Source organism: Geotrypetes seraphini, chromosome 9 (assembly GCF_902459505.1).
Source record: "Geotrypetes seraphini chromosome 9, aGeoSer1.1, whole genome shotgun sequence".
NCBI lineage: Eukaryota > Metazoa > Chordata > Amphibia > Gymnophiona > Dermophiidae > Geotrypetes > Geotrypetes seraphini.
The window spans coordinates 150,026,595-150,044,820 of record NC_047092.1 but is presented as its reverse complement, the minus strand read 5'-3'; the positions used below and the strand labels follow the sequence as shown (position 1 = coordinate 150,044,820).

The 18,226-nt window shown below is 42.3% G+C and overlaps 1 protein-coding gene across 10 annotated transcripts in view; it reads left to right on the top strand.

The window, feature by feature from the left end:
- The window catches only part of TRIP12 (thyroid hormone receptor interactor 12), a 448,602-nt gene that overhangs the window by 110,640 nt on the left and 319,736 nt on the right, over positions 1–18,226 (top strand). For all 10 annotated transcript variants that reach the window (XM_033958326.1, XM_033958328.1, XM_033958334.1 and 7 more), the window contains exons 8-11: positions 1,523–1,659; positions 3,381–3,464; positions 10,897–10,992; positions 15,381–15,529. In XM_033958326.1, the coding sequence (XP_033814217.1) occupies positions 1,523–1,659; positions 3,381–3,464; positions 10,897–10,992; positions 15,381–15,529 (466 nt within the window). The remainder of the gene's footprint in view (positions 1–1,522; positions 1,660–3,380; positions 3,465–10,896; positions 10,993–15,380; positions 15,530–18,226) is intronic.

Below are 18,226 nucleotides of genomic sequence, written 5' to 3'. Positions count from 1 at the left end.
GAACAAAGTTAGCTTTTTTAAAGTCTAGAACAGGGCTGCCCAAGTCCAATCCTCGAGATCTACTGGCAGGCCAGGTTTTCAGGATATTCACAATGAATATGCATGAGAGAGAGATTTGCATACCAAGAAGGCAGTGCAGGCAAATCTTTCTCATGTATATTGATTATGAATATCCTGAAAACCTGGCCTGCCAGTAGATCTCGAGGACCGGACTTGGCAGCCCTGGTCTAGAACTTTTACTTTTGAATGAGCCCTCTTTACACCTCTCTTAATATTAAACCACACCATATGATGATCACTGAGTGCCAGATGATCACCCACTATAACATCAGAAACACTTTCCCCGTTTGTATGGCCCCATCCTGCATGGGTTCCTTTAACAAAAACATCTTAACCTTGCTTCTGCCTGTTAACTACCAACCCATCTCTAACTTTCCTTTGTTTTCATAAATCTTAGATAATTCTCTACCAACTTGACACCTTTCTAGAACAAATTAATACCTTTTACCCATACCAATCTAGTTTTCATTGATGTCAAAGCACTGAAGCATTTCTGGTCACTTTGAAAGACTCAATCCACTCCTCCCTTAACCTGCGCTACCCCAGACCTCCATCTTCTTTTGGTATCAAAAATAACTTATGTGCAACCCTCAGATAGGGAGTCAAATCATGAGTTCTAGCACATTTGTTATAACTATTGTGAACTAAGAAATCTGTTTAGTTTAATTGATTTATAACTCGCTAATTGCTATAGTTTTAGTAAGTGTATATGTTAATAGTATTTGTCATGATTTAATAGACTTCAGTTTTGTCTAATGAAGGACTCATGTGTAGTTTAATATGCTCTTTGGGACTTTGCAGTAGTCTTTAGGAAGACATCCTTTATTGTGCATTCATGTTCATTGACATGACTATTGAAAATATGTTATGTACCTGTGACTTTTCTAAATTTAGTATTTTCATGGATTTATCTAGTCCCTTATGTTTCCTCAGTTGTAATGTTTTGAGAATAGCTTCTCCTTGGGACTTAAAAGATCTAATTGTTGATACTGTGCTTTGAACATAGAATTTTATATCTTATGCTTGTCCTAAGTTTGGAATCTTCGTAGTGGCATTCTGCAAGTAATGTGATCCATCAATGTAAGCCCATAGGATAGATACATATCAGTAAGCAGGAATCAACATATCAAGTAAATAACTATATTTTTTATATAGCTGTGAGGGGGGGATTGCTATATATATTATCCAGGGAGGTTGTCACTCAGTTTGGTCAGCGCATCTTAATGATACTTCAGGAAAGTCATTGAATAGATTGACTGACAACTGGAGTCTAGCAGATTATGTCAGAATAGTAGCATTCCCCCCTCCCTCCCACCTCCCATTTGGTTTTGGTAATATTTGCAATACCATTCATTCCTGTTTATACTTTTTGAGAGATTTAATCTTAAATATCGCAGATACTTTAGTGGGGCATTGCCAGTGTTTGATAATTGCATAAGAAAAACTATATTTGTCTTTATAGTCGGCGAGGCTCTGGCCTGGGCAAGAGAGGAGCAGCTGAAGCTCGCCGACAGGAGAAGATGGCAGATCCTGACAACAATCAGGATGGAGCTAATTCTTCAGCTGCACGTACCGATGAGGCACCACAAGGAGCAGCAGGTAAGGAGACGGGTAAAAATAACACCTTACATATGAAAAGAAAATGTAATTCTAATTTACTTTGATTTACAACCATAACAAAACTCTGATACTCATTCAACAGAAGCACAAACATAAATTTGATTCACATATTTTAAAACTGATTTTCAAGAGTTACTTTGTATAATTATCTTGTATGTTTCTAGATGAGCCATAATATTTTAGGATCATGCATATTATTGTCAGTTAGCTCACATTTCCTGCCATAATGCAGCTAGTAAATATAGGCTTAAGTTTGTACCTGAGGCAAGTTTGTACTTGCTCAGTCCACTGCCTTGTTGACTTGCTCAGTCATGGTGAACATTATCTGCATTTTTTTATTAAAGTTGTCATATACTGGCAAAATACTTTTTTGTTTTGTTTTATAAATCTTTATTCATTTTCTTATGTTACAACAAGTGTTCCAAATAAACTCATTAGAAACTTGAATATATACACTTGATTAACTCATATATTAACATCAAATTTAACATTTCTTTTAAAAAATTAATATTATATAAAGTTCTAGTATTATGCAAGAAATCTAAATTTATATATTTCTTATTGAATATAATAATCCCCTACCCCTCCCTCCCTCCCAATCAATAATACATAAAATCAACTTTATTGTGAATTCATTCAATATTGATATAGTATATAATAATCAGAAATAAAATCCCACCCCATTCCCCTCTATTCAAATATCTTATCATGGGAAAAGTTAATCATTCATTACAGAAATCTGGCAAAATACTTGATTTATCTCCACTTGCCATATAATGGTGGATACCATCATATTTGAGATAGAGGCTTAATAATGGGCATAGTGAGCCTCAAAACAAAATGCTGATAGCCATAGCACTGTTTTCCTATATGCTGTTAATTACTTCAGTTGTATTACAAGGCATGTTTAATTTAAGTATTCTTAATGCCAAGTTTTCAACTGATAAATTGTTTTCACTGTTAGCTTATATTAAATATAAGCTTACAAATACATATGTATATATATAATTTTTTTGAATATATTTGTTTACTCTCTCTTTTGCTACTTGTAAACTGTTAGGTGGTCCTTGATCGAAAAGGCAGTATATGAACTCCAGATGGGATTAGATCTGAACTCTGTATTTTTGCCTAGATCTACATTCTGTACTTGTAAACATTTTTTGGGCTTATGCTTTTGATGTATTGAGTTCTTCTGTTGGTTAATTGATAAATATGTTAATTCTTCAAACTGACTATGGACATCGCAGGAAGTCTTGTGCCAAGCATTGCTCTAATTGGACCTCTCAGAAGTTTTTACACTGAGAAGAAATAAAAGCCATGAGGAATCAATTTGGAAAAGTTTTTATATGCTTTTATTTAAAATTCACAAGGAAAAGGTATTCAGTATTGTGTGCATTTGGGAATAAAGTTCTGCTTATCTTGTGCCTTTTATTGAAAACATATTTTGAAGTCATTAGCACTAATTTAATCTAGTAGATTGATGTTGATTGGCGAGGTGTTCTTGAGGTCAAGTTCAAATGAAGTTAAACATTCCAGTTTCTCCAGCATGATATGCTGTTTAAGCTATAGAGCACCATTTTTGGATATGAATTGGGTATCAGATGACTTGATTTTGTAGTAATTTCTGTGTGGTGTACTTTGTTCTATTACCCTGCTCTAGAGAACTACATATTAACATTTTTGTTTCATTCCATTCCCAGCATCTAGTTCTGTTGCTGGAGCTGTGGGCATGACTACCTCTGGAGAGAGTGAGTCAGATGATTCGGAGATGGGAAGACTGCAAGGTAAATAATCCAGAGTACTTCTGACACCTAGATGTAAAGAAAACTTGTGAATCTATTAAATTCCAGTAATTCCTTTGCTTATGATATTTCTCTTTTGATTAATGTTACCTGACATACCTGTCTCAGTATCTAGTTCAAGAGAAGATCTTTTGTTTTGAGTTTTGTGGGAAACTTGATACTCACTGTTTTATTTTGGGGTGGTCCATTAGTAGAAAACAGCTGTGGCAGAGAATATCATTTTATGTATTACTAGTCGTTAAGCCCGTTACATTAACGGGTGCTAGAATTTATGTCTGTCTGTATTTTTCTTTGTCTCTTTCCTCCCTCCATTTCCCTGTGTAGCGCTGTCTCTGCTTTCTTCCTCAGTCTGCACTCTCAAGCTGTAACATTACTGCTTAGCTTTTTCTCCCTGCAAGCATCTCTGCTCTAGCCCCCTGTCCTTCTGTGACTGTCTGTGTGTCTCTCTCTACTTGTGCACTGTTTGTTTGTTTTTTTCAATCTCTCTTTAGCTCCTGATCCCCTCTCACTGACCCTTGCCAACTGCATGTAATTCCGGTTAGGTTTCCATGGCAACCCTGCTCGCGGGTCTGTTCGGTAGGGCCGTTTTTTCGGGTCTGCCGGCGCCGGGTGGGGAAGAGTCCTGGCTCCTTTTTTGGTTTGGGCGCGTGCAGAGGGGCTCAACAGCGCACAACCACCTTTCCTTCCCTCCCTCCATCAGGTGCAGTGCAGCTCCACCAATGTTAAAAGCAGCCGCATCGAAATCAGAGGCCTGCCACTGCCGTAGCACGTTCCCCTCTGCCTTGGTCCCGCCCCTTCTCTGACATATGGGACCGCGGCAGAGGGAACGTGTTACGGTGGCGGCAGGACTCCAATTTCAAAGCAGCTGCTTTTAACATAGGCGTAGCTGAACTGTACCTGATGGAGGAAGGGAAGGAACGGTGGGGCAAATTTCGTCAACGGCAGTCCTTGTGCGGTTCGAGAGAGGGGGGGGGGTGGATTCGGCGACTTGCAGCTTCGCGTGCCTCCCACCCCCCCTTCCCTCCGGCTCCGCCGCCGATAGTCTCCACCTGCATTGCCCCTGGCGCAGCACTCACCGGCCCGTCGGGCGGGGAACGGAGGAACAGGTTCAGGGCTGCCAGGGGGGGAGGAGTGAGTCCGGCTGAGACTGGCAGGAAGAGGAAGGCGGAGCAGGTGAGCCGGCACCGAAAAAAACTTTAAAGAGCCAGCCAGACCGTGAGTGCGAGCTGTTGTAAGTTTGCATGTGCACTCTTGCCGGCCACGGACATACGGATCACGGAAGCACGCGGATTAGAGTGCGCATGCGCCGCCTACGGTTTTATTATATAGATAGTCCCTGTTTATGAAATATGCAGAGTTGCAGTGAATATTTAATTATTAATTAACCTAGGTAATTTCCAGTGCAATAGGTGAGACATTCTAGACAGCTGGGTTATTTCCCCACACCTGCATGCTGCAGAAGGAATCCACGCTGGATTTTTCACTCTACCTCTGGTGTACTTCACCATGCTGTTTAGCTCCCTCTACAATTTTTTCCTTCTGCACGCATGACTGCAATTGTATGACTCCATTTTATTATAAATTCAATCTAATTTTGTCCCCTTTCCAGGTAATTTTGTGCTTAATGCAAATTTGAAGCTCTGTCTCCTTGGGAATTAAGACTTCGGTCTGTAGCTGATAGGCCGATTACTTTTTGGATACCTGTTGGCCAGCCTGCTTATTTTTATTTGGAACTCAGGGCCGTCCCTGAAGTGGCTCACCTTCCATTAAGCGGGGTTGAGCGCAGGCTGTTAGGCACCCTTAGGAGGCTTGACGGTGTCTCACAGGGTTCCAGCTGTGTCTTTGCGTCTCCACCTGTCCTGGTGCGCATCCTCATCCACATAGGTGGAGGTATAGTCAGATAGAGGAGTCTGACTGGCAGTCCGAAGATCAACTTTGAATAACTATTCCCAGCATTGTAGCAGTGAATTTCTCATACAGTTACTGCGAGAGCTGAAAGCAGGTTTGCAGCATGGATCCTGTCTGATCACAATGAGTACAGGCTGACAGCTTGTCAGAGACATTGGGGGAGGTTGGAAAAGTGAGGTTTTCAGTGTTTCTGAATATTCTCCTGTGTTCCCTCCCCCCCCCTGAAAAATCCTAAAATCGCCATGTTTAAAGTTCGAGAAATGGGAAAAAAATTGTGATTTTGACGTAAATTTTGTGCTGGCGGTCATCTTAGATTTTTAGTGATCTTTTTTTCTTCAGCTCTCTGCTTCTTCAAAACTTTGAATTTTGCTTAGAAAACTCCTGGGATGGAGTCCTTGGGCTCTCCTCATGTGAATTCTTGTCAGGATTGCTCAAATTTAGTGCTTTTAGAGTGTCTCTGTGCCATGTGGCGCAGATGAGGAGGGAGGCTGTAGTGTCTAGTTTAGCTTCTCCCCTGCTGAACTAGGTACCCAAATGCTCAGCTAGCCCAGTGGGGCGGCTATCATTGTTTTCGGGGCTCGACATGGCTGGTTCTTCTATCAGCCCTGCTGCGGACTTCCCCCACAGCCTAAGAAAAGCATCTTTTAGTCATCTAAGGATGACTATGCCTTTTCTGAATTTGTAAAAAAATTAAAATAAACTTAAGTGTTGTTCCCCTGAGCAGTTTCAATCTGTTTCAGCGGCATCTCTTAGTTGTGTGGTGCCTTTGGGCACATCATTGTCTCAGCCTGCTACAGCTGTTGTATTGCCTGATCCTGATCTGATAGGCTCCAGAGGCCGCATGGGAACTAAGCTTTAAGTTCTCATCTCCCTACTTCGCTTGACGTGGCACAAGGGTGCTGTTCCACTGCCCATCCTTTGCAGACAAGGCACGATATTTGACAAATCTTTAGGTTTTGGATATTATCAGAGAAGTTTACAAGATAGTTTGCGAATCCTCTGTTGTACTGGTTCGTGGATTCTCTGGTGGGTTGACCGGATCGGGTGGTCCAAGTCTGGGCAACGTTAAGTTTCCAATTTGCTATACCGACCATCAAGCAAATATCTGGACGGCTTACAATTCCTAAAATTAGAGTTTAAAAAAAATGCAATAATAGAAATAAAAAAACAACAACAAAAAAATAGGGGAACATAAAAACCAGACAAAGATATGGACAGAGTAGGTACGATAGGCACTGAGGGAGGGGAAGATTTAAAATTACATTGAAGTCAAAATAAAAATAAAAGGGAGGTAGGAAGGGGAAGGGGGAGAACAAAAAGGAGAGGGGAGGGAGGTCGCTTCATAAAAGCGGTTGTTTGAGCAATTAAAAAATGGAAGAAAAAGGGTCTTATCCGGAATTTTGCTATGCATCATGAAATAAAAAGTTTTTAGCTTGGTTTTAAATTTATCAAGTAAGTTTTCCAATTGAAGATGAGATGGGATTATGTTCCAGAGGGAGGGGGCTGTGACAGAAAATATAAAGGTTCGAGTGTGGAAAAGATCTTTGAGAGACGGAACAGTCAGTAGGTTAAGATCAGCGGATCTCAGAGCCCAGGGAGAAGCCATAAGGAATGAGATACTTATCAAGAAAAGATGGGGAGTGGGTGAGTTTAATCTTAAAAACCAAGAGGAAAATTTTGTAAGTAATTCTATGCGAGACAGGAAGCCAGTGTGCCTCATGTAGCAATGGGATGACGTGATAGTATTTTTTTCCGTTATGAATAAGTTTAATGGCGGTATTTTGAATCAACTGCAGTCGGCGGATTTCTTTTTGCATGATTCCGTGGTATCAGGAATTGCAGTAATCTATGTGGGAGATAATCAGAGAGTTAACTAAGGTTTGAATAGAGGCTGGCTCGAGAATAGAGGATATAGAACAAATTAGTCAGAATTTATAGAAGCATTTTTGGGTAACTGCACCAATCTGATCATGACAGGTGAGGTCTTTATCTAGATGATTCCTAATAATTTTACTTTAAGTTCAATTGGAATTTGTTTAGCATCAATGCAAATAGGTCCTTTTAAAGACTCAGTTTTTTGCCGGAAAGAGAATACCACAGGATTTATCAATATTGAGAGATAAATGGTTAGATCGAAGCTAGTGACTGATTTTGTCAAGTTTGATATTGATTTCTTGGATATTACTTGTGTCTGAAGGGTTGATAGGGTGCAAAAGTTGGATGTCATCCTATAGATTGAGCTAAGGTTAGAAGTGGAGCAAGAAAGATATTGAAAAGCAGAGGAGAAAGAATAGATCCCTGCGGGACACCATAGGTTTTGGAGATTGAAGATGAAGATGAAGAAGAACCATTAGAATGAACTTTGAAGTTCCAATCTGTAAAATACGATAAGAACCAGAGGAGGGCGTGATCTGAAACTCCACTGTTTTTGAGGCAGTGGAGGAGGAGGGTATGATCAATAGTGTCGAAGGCCACTGAGAGGTCAAGGGAATCGAGGAGAACAGATTTACGGTGATCATGATAGTAATAGATGGTAATGGTAAGACCAACGAGAGAGAGTTCTGTGGAATGGTTAATACGGAAGCCTGTTTGATTGGGGTGGAGCGCATTGGTTTTTTCGAAACAGTCAAAGTTGCTTAAACACTATTTTTCTGTTATTTTGACAATTAACGGAAAGTTGTCAACGGGACGGTAGTTGTCGCAGTTGGTTTCATGTTGGAAAGAGTAAGGCAGATTTCCAGGATTTAGGAACAGTGTCAGTGGTCAGACTTTTGGTAACCATTTCAAGAAGAAAGGGACCAAATATTGTGAAATTTTTTAAAAAAAATAGATGGTGGAATGTTCTCAATAGGATTCCTAGAAATGTTCATAGATTGAATAATCCTTAGAAGATCAAGAGATGGGAGCTTGATATTCAAGCCATAGAACCAGTTCTGGAAGAACACTCAGGCAGCTATTAAATATACTTTGTCATGCCCAAGAAAGATTCTGATGAGTGGATGCTCATTCAGGATCTCAAACATGTCAATGCGACCCTGAGGGTGGATGGAGATGGTGAGATCTGTCATTGCAGTTTCTGGCTGCCCTGGATTTGAGGGAGGCTTATCTCCACAGTTCCTGAGATTTTATGTGTTGAGCTACAAGAGTATTCTCGGACAATGCCTCAGCAGTGTTTTATGTCAACTGACAGGTAGGCACCAGAAACATATCGCTTTAACTAGAGGTGAATCTACTGTTCACTGGGGCAGAAAAGTACCTGCAGGCCATCATGTTGGCACATGTAGCTGGAGTGGATAGTATGCACGTGGGCTACCTCAGCAGACAGACATTGGACTCAGGAGAATGGTCGTTGGTCCTCTGGTCGTTCCAGTGCAGGATGTCCGACGTGCACACAACAAGAAAACATCTTGGTTTTTCAGCTGAAGTCCTGACTGCTATGCGTTTCTTCCATGGCCTCTGATAGGCTGGGTGGTCATTCACATAGCATCTCACCCAGGGAGGCCCTGGATTGGCCCAGTCGTCTTTCGTATGCAGATCTAGTATACCTACAAGTGAATGAATGTCTGGCTCAGGTGTATCCAGACTTGCTCACACTGGGGCCAATTTGTCTAGAAGATCTAGGTTGCTTTGGTATTAAGGCATAGATTTTGAGCGTGTGGCACTAGCCAAGAAAGGATATTCAATAGTGGTCATTACCACCCTATTGAAGGCCAAGAAACCATCCACTCTTTCAGCATATGCCAAGGCAGGGGATACTTTTCAGCATTTGTGCAAAGAAAAAAAATCTGTAGCCCAACAAAGCCCAGTATTGTCTATACTGGCCTGTCTTCAAGAGGTCCTGAATAAGGGATTAACAGTGGCGTCCCTTAAGGTGTAGTTGGCAGGCCTGGTTGCTTTAGAGGCTGAGATAAGCGAGACTTGCATCTAAAGGAGGCAGTGCATGCAAATCCATCTCATATATATTCATTGTGGATATCCTGAAAACCTGTCCTGCCTGTGGCTCTTGAGGACTGGAATTGCCTACCCCTGGTCCAAACCTTTCTTAAAACTAGTTAAATTAACTGCTCCTACCGCAACCTCTGTCTACACGTTCCAGAGCTTAACTATTTTCTGAGTGAAAAAATATTTCCTATTGGTTTTAAAAGTATTTCCCTGTAACTTCATCAAGTGTCCTTTAGTCTTTGTAATTTTTGATGGAGAAAAAAATCAATCCATTTGTACCTATTCTACACCACTCAGGATTTTGTAGACTTCAATCATATCTCCACTCAGCCGTATCTTTTTTAGGCTGAAAAGCCTAACCTTTTTAGTCTTTTCTCGTACAAGAGGAGTTCCCCTTTATCATCTTGGTCGCTCTTCTTTGAACCTTTTCCAGTTCCATTTTATCTTTCTTGAGACAGGCGACCAGAATTGAATGCAATACTCCTGGTGAGGTCGCACCATAGAATGATACAGAGGCATTATAACATTCTTAGTCTTGTTAACCATCCCTTATTCCCTATGCTGCATGGTCGTCTCTATAGCTAAGACTTTTCTGCCAGTTAGACTATGGGTTCAGTATCAGTTTGTAAATAGAATCTAAAGAGATAATTGAGCTCCACTAATATTAAAGGCATTGCTTTTATTTGATGTGTTTTACTGTTCAATGGTAATATTCATTCATTTATACATTACAGTTTCATGATTGATTGTTATAATATTATATAAGCAGATCAGAACCTTGGTTTCAAGTAGTTACCCGTGTCCCTTCCTCCTCCTGTCTTTTACTCTAGAGCTCTTGCATGCTTTGGAATGAACTGAAAGGGGCAGCAGACTCCTGGGAGAAGGAGGAGGTTTCAAAAGCTGTGATTGATATCTTTCTGCAGTATGCTTGTGAGAATGGACATAGTACTCTAACAGCCTTTTTCACAAAGCCGCACAGCAACAGCCCCGAAGCCCTTTAAATCACTATGGGCTTTGGGGCCGCTAGCGCAGCTTTGTAAAAGAGGCCTTAAGGTTCAGTATACCATTCCTATCTACTGGAAAAGGTACTATCAAAGTAAGAACCTAATCTCTTTTTAAAGTATACAGTGAAGAGATATGACTTAGAAGTCCTAACACAAATAGAAGCAGATGCCTCAAACTTTTTCACAAAGTGATAATAGCATAGGGATTTTAGAGCCTCATTATTTTCTGTAAAGCATTACCTTCATACTAAATTCAAAGTTTGTTTAATGTGAAACATATTCTCCGATTGCAAGTATCTAGGGATTATGTCATTCAACTGAAGAGCCATGAGATGGAATGCTGTATCATAAAATGCAATTTAGCTTTGGTGTGAGCTTCTCACTTAAAATACAGTCAAACTATTTTAAGCCTTAATTGACAAAAAGATAGCAGTGAACTCTTCAAATATCATCTTTTCTCTTATTTCTAGAAAATTGTTGTTGTGGGAAAGTTTATTTTGCCCCCAAATGCCTTTAATGTTTCAAATAATCTTCCATGTAATGTCTTTGTTTTATTGTAGCCCTGTTAGAAGCCAGGGGCCTGCCTCCCCATCTCTTTGGCCCACTTGGTCCTCGAATGTCTCAACTTTTTCACAGAACTATTGGCAGTGGAGCTAGTAAGTGTCATCGGTTTCTCTAAATTGATTTGAATTCTTTAAAAAATAAAATAAAACATCATTTGAGATTGGCCAATTTGGATCAACTAGGCTGAAATGCTCCCTGTTGGTGTCTAATGCTGTAAGTCCATAAGAGATGGGGACCTTCCTCACTGAGCAATTTTTTTTTCCCCTAGAAATTTCTCAGGGTGCATTCTGACATATACTGAAACTTCCAAAGAATTTCTCTTTATAGGCTGAGCAAGTTGTTGGAAAGGGACATGAATACTTTTGATACAACTCAAATAGAGAAAAAAACTTACTAAATTCTATTTTGCTCATCTAAACAAACATGCTTGGGTAGGTGATTTACGATATAGAGCTGGAGACTAAACGGCTTGTCTGGCTGTTTTGGAGGGTTCTTTTTATTTTGAGACAGAGCATATATTTTTCTACCAACTGTTTTATGTAAACTGTAATGTATGAATTTATGGGAGATATTTATTTTTATTTAAGATATTTCTAATTCGCTTAATAAACTAAGCAGTTCACAATATCATTCATAATGCTTTCGTTCTTGGCAGCGCAGCAGATGAGTGTTTTCATGATCACTTGATCTTACCAGGCTCACGTACTCAGGGAGCTCCATGGCAAACTGCATGGCTGATACAGGTCTGGCGATATCGCCAGTTTAGTAGCCTACAGTGCGGACCCAGATGGACCTTTTTCATGGTCCATGACTCTCCTGTGGAGTCAAGTCTGGACTCGCTTGCTGAGGTTCGTTCCTGGCTATAGGAGATTAAGGCAGACCTGACGGCAGCAAGGAATGAGCTGATGGACGGACCTGCAAGGAAAGATGTGCAAATTGGGTGATAAGATAGAGGACGCAGAGGCCTGTCTCAACAAACATGAGGAGACACTGGGCATTTTGGATAAACAGCTCTGAGGCTGGCACTACTTCACAGCAAGTCTTGGATATATTTTGCGTTTCTGAGGCATTCCAGAAGCTCTATCATATACCAACACTGAACTGGTAGCACAGAAACTTGTCAGCACTCTGCTTAGCGATGATCAGCACACAGTTTAGCCTGATACTATCTAACTGAAGCAAGCACACAGAGCTCTTGGGGCCTCGAGAAATAAGAAACCTAAAGATGATATAGCATGTTTTAATAACTATAAGTGGAAAGGAAAGGTTTTTCGCAGAGCTTGAACCCTACCAAAGCAGATTAATCCCTTCCACTGGGACTTCTACCTGGTGGAGGTCTGTCAGTATTTAGCAGCAATTACTCAATATACTTTGTCGTGCCCAAGAAAGATTCTGATGAATGGATGCCCTTTCTGGATCTCAAACATGTCAATACGACCCTGAGGGTGGATATAGATAGTGAGATCCAGTGTTGATTGGAGCTGCAGTCTCTTGACACAATACCTGAGGGCTCAAGGCATCAGATATCGAAGGAAGCATTCCTTTGCTTTATAAGGATGGCACACTACATCAGATCCGTATGCCAGTGGAGGTGTGAGAATGGTTTCTTGAAATTGCTTTAGCCCCATGGGCTTTCTCTTTGCAAAGGACCACTGTGGGGGTTCTGTTCTGCGCCTAAATGGCAAAGAGTAACCAAGAACAAATGCTTGAAGCACTAACAATCGGATACTGCATTGTCTGAGGTTGAGGTGACTCGAAAGGGCACATAGAGTATTTTCTTTACAGCAACTTCTCTCTTGTTGCTATACAGCAGGGGTGTCAATGTCCCTCCTCAAGGGCCGCATCCAGTCTGGTTTTCAGGATTTCCCCATGAATATGCATGAGATCTATTAGCATACAATGAAAGCAGTGAATGCAAATAGATCTCATGCATATTCATTGGGGAAATCCTGAAAACCTGACTGAATTGAGACACTCGAGGACCGACATTTGACACCCCTGCTATACAGGGATACTTTTGTTTATATTGTGAAAACAGGATTGCGTAGTAAGGCTGTTACCATGGATTTACCAAGTGCCTGATGTTTACATTTTTTTTTTAGCTTTTAGGTTGCTTGGAAAGGGATTGCTTGAAGGGTTGCATTTCCTCATTTGATGCCTCATTTATTTGAATGAGCTTAACCAATTCAAGGTTTGGGGGACAGAGGGGGAGGGGAAGGTTTAGGGTTTGAGAATCAACCATGTTTGTCCTTAATGATAGATCCTAGACAATTGTTATATACCATATTTCCCCGTGTATAGGCCGTGGCCTATACATTGATTTTGCAACCCAGCTTAGTGGGTGCGGCTTGCTTAAATGGGGTGGTCTATACATTATCCCCCCCCTCTCTCGCTGGTAAATACCTCCTAGACGGCTGCCTGCTGCCTCCTCCAATCACGCTATGCAGGACAGGAGTGATGTTAGTGATTTCAAGTCTCACCCTGCTTCCTGATTGGCTGCTATTGCGAGAACTGACGGCAGCCAATCAGGAAGTGGCATGGGGCGAGGCTTGAGATCGCAATCATCACTCCTGCCCTGCATAGCGTGATTGAAGAAGGCAGCCGTCAGCCGTCCAGGAGGTATTTACTGGCGAGGGAGGTATTTAAGGGGGGAATGATATATAGACCTCCCCATGTAGGTTTAAAAAACTCTTAGATAAGCCATAGCTACAAACATGGGGGTGGCTTATTGAAGTGTTTTAAAACCTACATCGGCATTTCCTGCAGCCTATACAAAGGGGCAACCTATACATGGGGAAATATGGTAATTGCCCATTACCTTTTTTAAAAAAAAAAATTTACTGATTTAAAGTTTACAATGACGCAATTGTATTCTTTTTCCCTCTATATTTCAAAGTGGCTTATTTAACCTTATTGACCCTGACTACTATGGGGCTCATAATAAAAAAAACCCAAACATCTACAAACTAGACTAAATGGGTACTTGGACGATCAAAAAGCCTGATCGTCCAAGTACCCATAACCAAAGGTGGTTTTAGATGTATCTAAAACCAGCTTAGGCCTTTCCCCTTCCCCTTTAGAGCGTAAAGAAGCATTTTTAGAGGAGGGGAAAGGGCGGGAGGTGGGCCGACCAAACATAGCCGTTCAGCAGGTATAACCAAAACATTTGACAGGCTGCCTAGTCGTCACTTATACGTTTTGACTTAGACCAAGTCAAAACAAGTATAAGTGCCGAAAAAGGGGCCGCTGAGCTGATCGTGGCTGCCACGATGAGCTCAGTGGCTCCGGCAACCTGCCCACCCTCCACCGCAACCATCGCGGCAGGAGAGATGGCTCATCTCCCCTGCTGCGATAACGATCCTGAAGTGCCGCCAACTGCCCAGCAACTCCCCACCCCTCCTGACACAATTTGGGCAGGAGGGAACCCAAGCCCTCCTGCCTCGGCGAGCCGCGACCCCCCTCCTGACATGATTGGGGCAGGAGGGAGCCCAAGCCCTCCTGCCCCTGTGAAACCCCTTACCCCCTCTAAGATATGGGCAGGATGGATCCCACACCCTCCTGCCCTTGTCGCACCCCCATTTGCCCCCTCCCGAACCCCCGCGGACCCCCCTGTATCTTAAGAAAGTTGGACGGATGGACGGGTCCCAAGCCCATCCGTCTGGCAGGCCTGCCATCCTCAGAATGGCGGGCCTTAGGGCCTGTTTGGCCCAGGCACCTCATGCCCCATCCACAGGTGGGCCCTGAAGCGCTTGGGAACAACCGGAATAGGCCCAGTTGCCTTAGACCCCTCCTGTGGGATCGGGATCGTGTCAGAGGGAACGTGCTACCACGTGGAGAGCGGCCTGCGAGGTTCGCTACAGCCGGCCACGAACCTCAGCAGGCCGTTTTAAATAGGAATGGCAGTGGTGACTGGAGGGAGGGGAAGAACAGGAGCGGTAGCGGTTGTTGGCGTGAGGTGGTGATTCGGCGACGTGCAGGCCGCTGTGAACAGGAGCGGCAGCGGCGGCAGGACCATGAGCCCTCCTCCCGCCATCCGCTGCCAGAGCCGCTCCTGTCGCCCAATGCAGCTAACTGGCGCATACGCCTCAAGCCGCGGACAAGGCTGGGGACTCGCGCATGCGCACTCCTGCGGCCACAGACCTACACCGCACAGAACATGCAAATAGGAGTGCGCATGCGCGGCTAGCTCTTTATTATATTGGATATCCAAACAATCTGTGATGAAAAACTTGTAGTTGCTTTAGAATACTGCAGTTAGATTAATTTTTGGTCTAAAAAGATAGTGTTGCATTAGCGCAGTGTCCCGCAAACTTTCTCGAGCCAAGGCACACTAAACATAGTGGCCGCAGCTCGAGGCATCTGGAAGTGCATGGATGTTGCTGTGATATCACTTGCTGTAAATTGATTGATCTCATCACTGTGTATCCATCAGATTTGTGCTTTTTCTCAAAATTTTATTTATGCATGCTTGATTTTTCAGGTTCAAAAGCCCAACAGCTTTTGCAAGGGCTCCAAGCCACTGATGAAAGTCAGCAGCTGCAAGCAGTTATTGAGATGTGTCAGTTGCTGGTTATGGGCAATGAAGAAACATTAGGAGGGTTTCCAGTTAAGAATGTTGTACCAGCTTTGGTAAGAATTCAAAGCTTGATTAATACATTACATTGCCATGAAACAGTTACTAACATATTGTTTAAAATGCTGTTTTTAAGATCTGTTTTTTCTCCTTTCAGTAGATGTATATAAACATGGATGTGTTTATTTCCAAACCAGAATAATATGCTGTTTGAAGCCTTAGTTATGGAAGGTAGTACAAATGATCACATGTAGGCCTTCCAAAAAGTCTTATGGGTCATTCTCTATAGATACCTTAGAATAGTGGAGTACTGCGTCCAATATTGGTTGCCGTACCTTAAGAAGGATATGGCGATACTCGAGAGGGTTCAGAGGAGAGCGACGCGTCTGATAAAAGGGATGGAAAACCTTTCATACGCTGAGAGATTGGAAAAACTGGGACTCTTTTCCCTGGAGAAGAGAAGACTTAGAGGGGATATGATAGAGACTTACAAGATCATGAAGGGCATAGAGAGAGTAGAGAGGGACAGATTCTTCAAACTTTCAAATAATAAAAGAACAAGAGGACATTCGGAAAAGTTGAAAGGGGACAGATTCAAAATGAATGCTAGGAAGTTCTTCTTTACCCAGCGTGTGGTGGATACCTGGAATGCGCTTCCAGAGGGCATAATAGGGCACAGTACGGTACTGTGGTTCAAGAAGGAATTGGACAATTTCCTGCTGGAAAAGGGGATAGAGGGGTATAGATAGAGGATTACTGCACAGGTCCTAGACCTGTTGGGCCACCGCGTGAGCGGACTGCTGGGCACGATGGACCTCAGGTCTGACCCAGTAGAGGCATTTCTTATGTTCTTAGTGTTCTTCATCCTTTTGACACCTATGGACCGGTGGAAATAAAATAATTATTTTGTGGACTGGCACCAATCCGCGGGCTGGCAGTTGAAGAACACTTCTTCAGCGAATTATATTGAAGCTTAATGTATTGTATTTTTCGGGCCATAAGACACACTTTTATTCTACCCCAAAGTGGGTGGAAATCTCGGTGTGTCTTATGAAGCGAAGATACAAAATTTGTACACCCCCCCCCCCACCGTACAGTTGTAAAACGTCCCCCCCCACAGCCGCAGCACCTTTTAAAAATAAACACTGCCCGCCCGCCGCCACAGTGGGATCACCTTTTTAATACAAACACCCCGCCCGCTGACACATACCTGTGGTCCAGTGTATATCCCTCCCTCGACAGCTCTCTTACTATTTCACAGCCAGTGGCGCAAGTCAGGAGCGCGGAGATCAGGAGCAAGCTTTACGAGCTCCTGCTTAGGCCAGCACCGCCTTCTGAATGGCTGGCGGCAGTTCTCGTGGGACTTATGAGAACTGCCGCCAGCCATTCAGAAAATGGCATTGGGCCAGGCGGGAACACGGAAAGCTTGTGGCTAACTTCCGTGCTCCTGACCCATGCGCTTACTGCCCGGAAATAGTACAGAGCTGTCGAGGGAGGGAGGGAAGAATTAAAAATGTATGGGTTAAAAAAAAAAAAAGTTACGGAGTAGGGGTGGGGTGGTATGATTAAAAAGGTACGGGGTTTGTGATTTAAAAGATACAGTTTTTTTTTTTAAAGAGTACAGGGGGTATGATTTATAAGGTATGGGGGGGCGCATTGGGGTGTTTGAATTCCCTTTCCTCTTACATGGGGGTGGAGGGTAATGGGCTTCCCTGGTCTGCCATCGAACTGCCACTGGTAAGGGGGGTTTGGAGCGGTGCCTTTTTAAGCTGGAAGGCCAGAAGAGATGGACCTCCAGTGTTTCTTTTTGATGGATCAGACTTTGGGCCAGTTCCTGAATCCAGAGAGGGTTGGGTTGGGGGGGTGTTTGGCTGGGTTGGGAACTTATTGTGATTGTTGGTCTGCTAGGGACGGTTGGGGCTTGTTCTATTTATAAGATGAACGAGCTGTACATGTGGTTGTGTTGTATTACTCTAGTACACCATTTGGCTCAGAATATTTTTTTTCTTGTTTTCCTCCTCTAAATCTAGGGAATGTCTTATGGTCTGAAAAATACGATAACTACAATTCCGGCTGATGCAATTCCAATACAATTAATGCAAAGATCACTTCATCACTAATCTCATTTATACATCAAATGGTAGTAAATAGTTTACAATCAGGTCATTTCCCAAATCAGTGGAAACACACATTTCTGAAGCCAAGACTTAAAATGTGACTCTAAACAATTCTGACCCATGTAATTATCGTCCAATTACTAATCTTTCTTATCTAAAATTACTGAAACAATAGTGCATATACATTTACAGCACTACATGATTAATTCCCATTCATTATACCCCCATCAGACGACATTTTGCCGTTATCACAATTCAGAGACTGCTTTATAAGACTTGCCATTTATATGCATCAAGCTTTTGATAATTTTAAAAAGGTTCTGATGATCTCCAGGATTTATCTTTGACCTTCGACATTGTGGCTCATACTTTTACTACTTTTATGGTTACAAGAACTAGGTATAAAGGATATAGCACTAAAATGGTTTGGTTCATACTTAGAAAATCATCCAAATATAGTAATAAAGGATTCAAAATCAATACCTTTTAGTATGAAATCTGATCTGCCGCAAGGCTCGATACTATCACCACCACATTTTCCTTGCTCCATTAACTGTGGGACAAAAAGAAGTTTTACAATGTTTGTCTATGCAGATGACATACAGATTCTATATACTACAGATTCTCTTTAAGAAA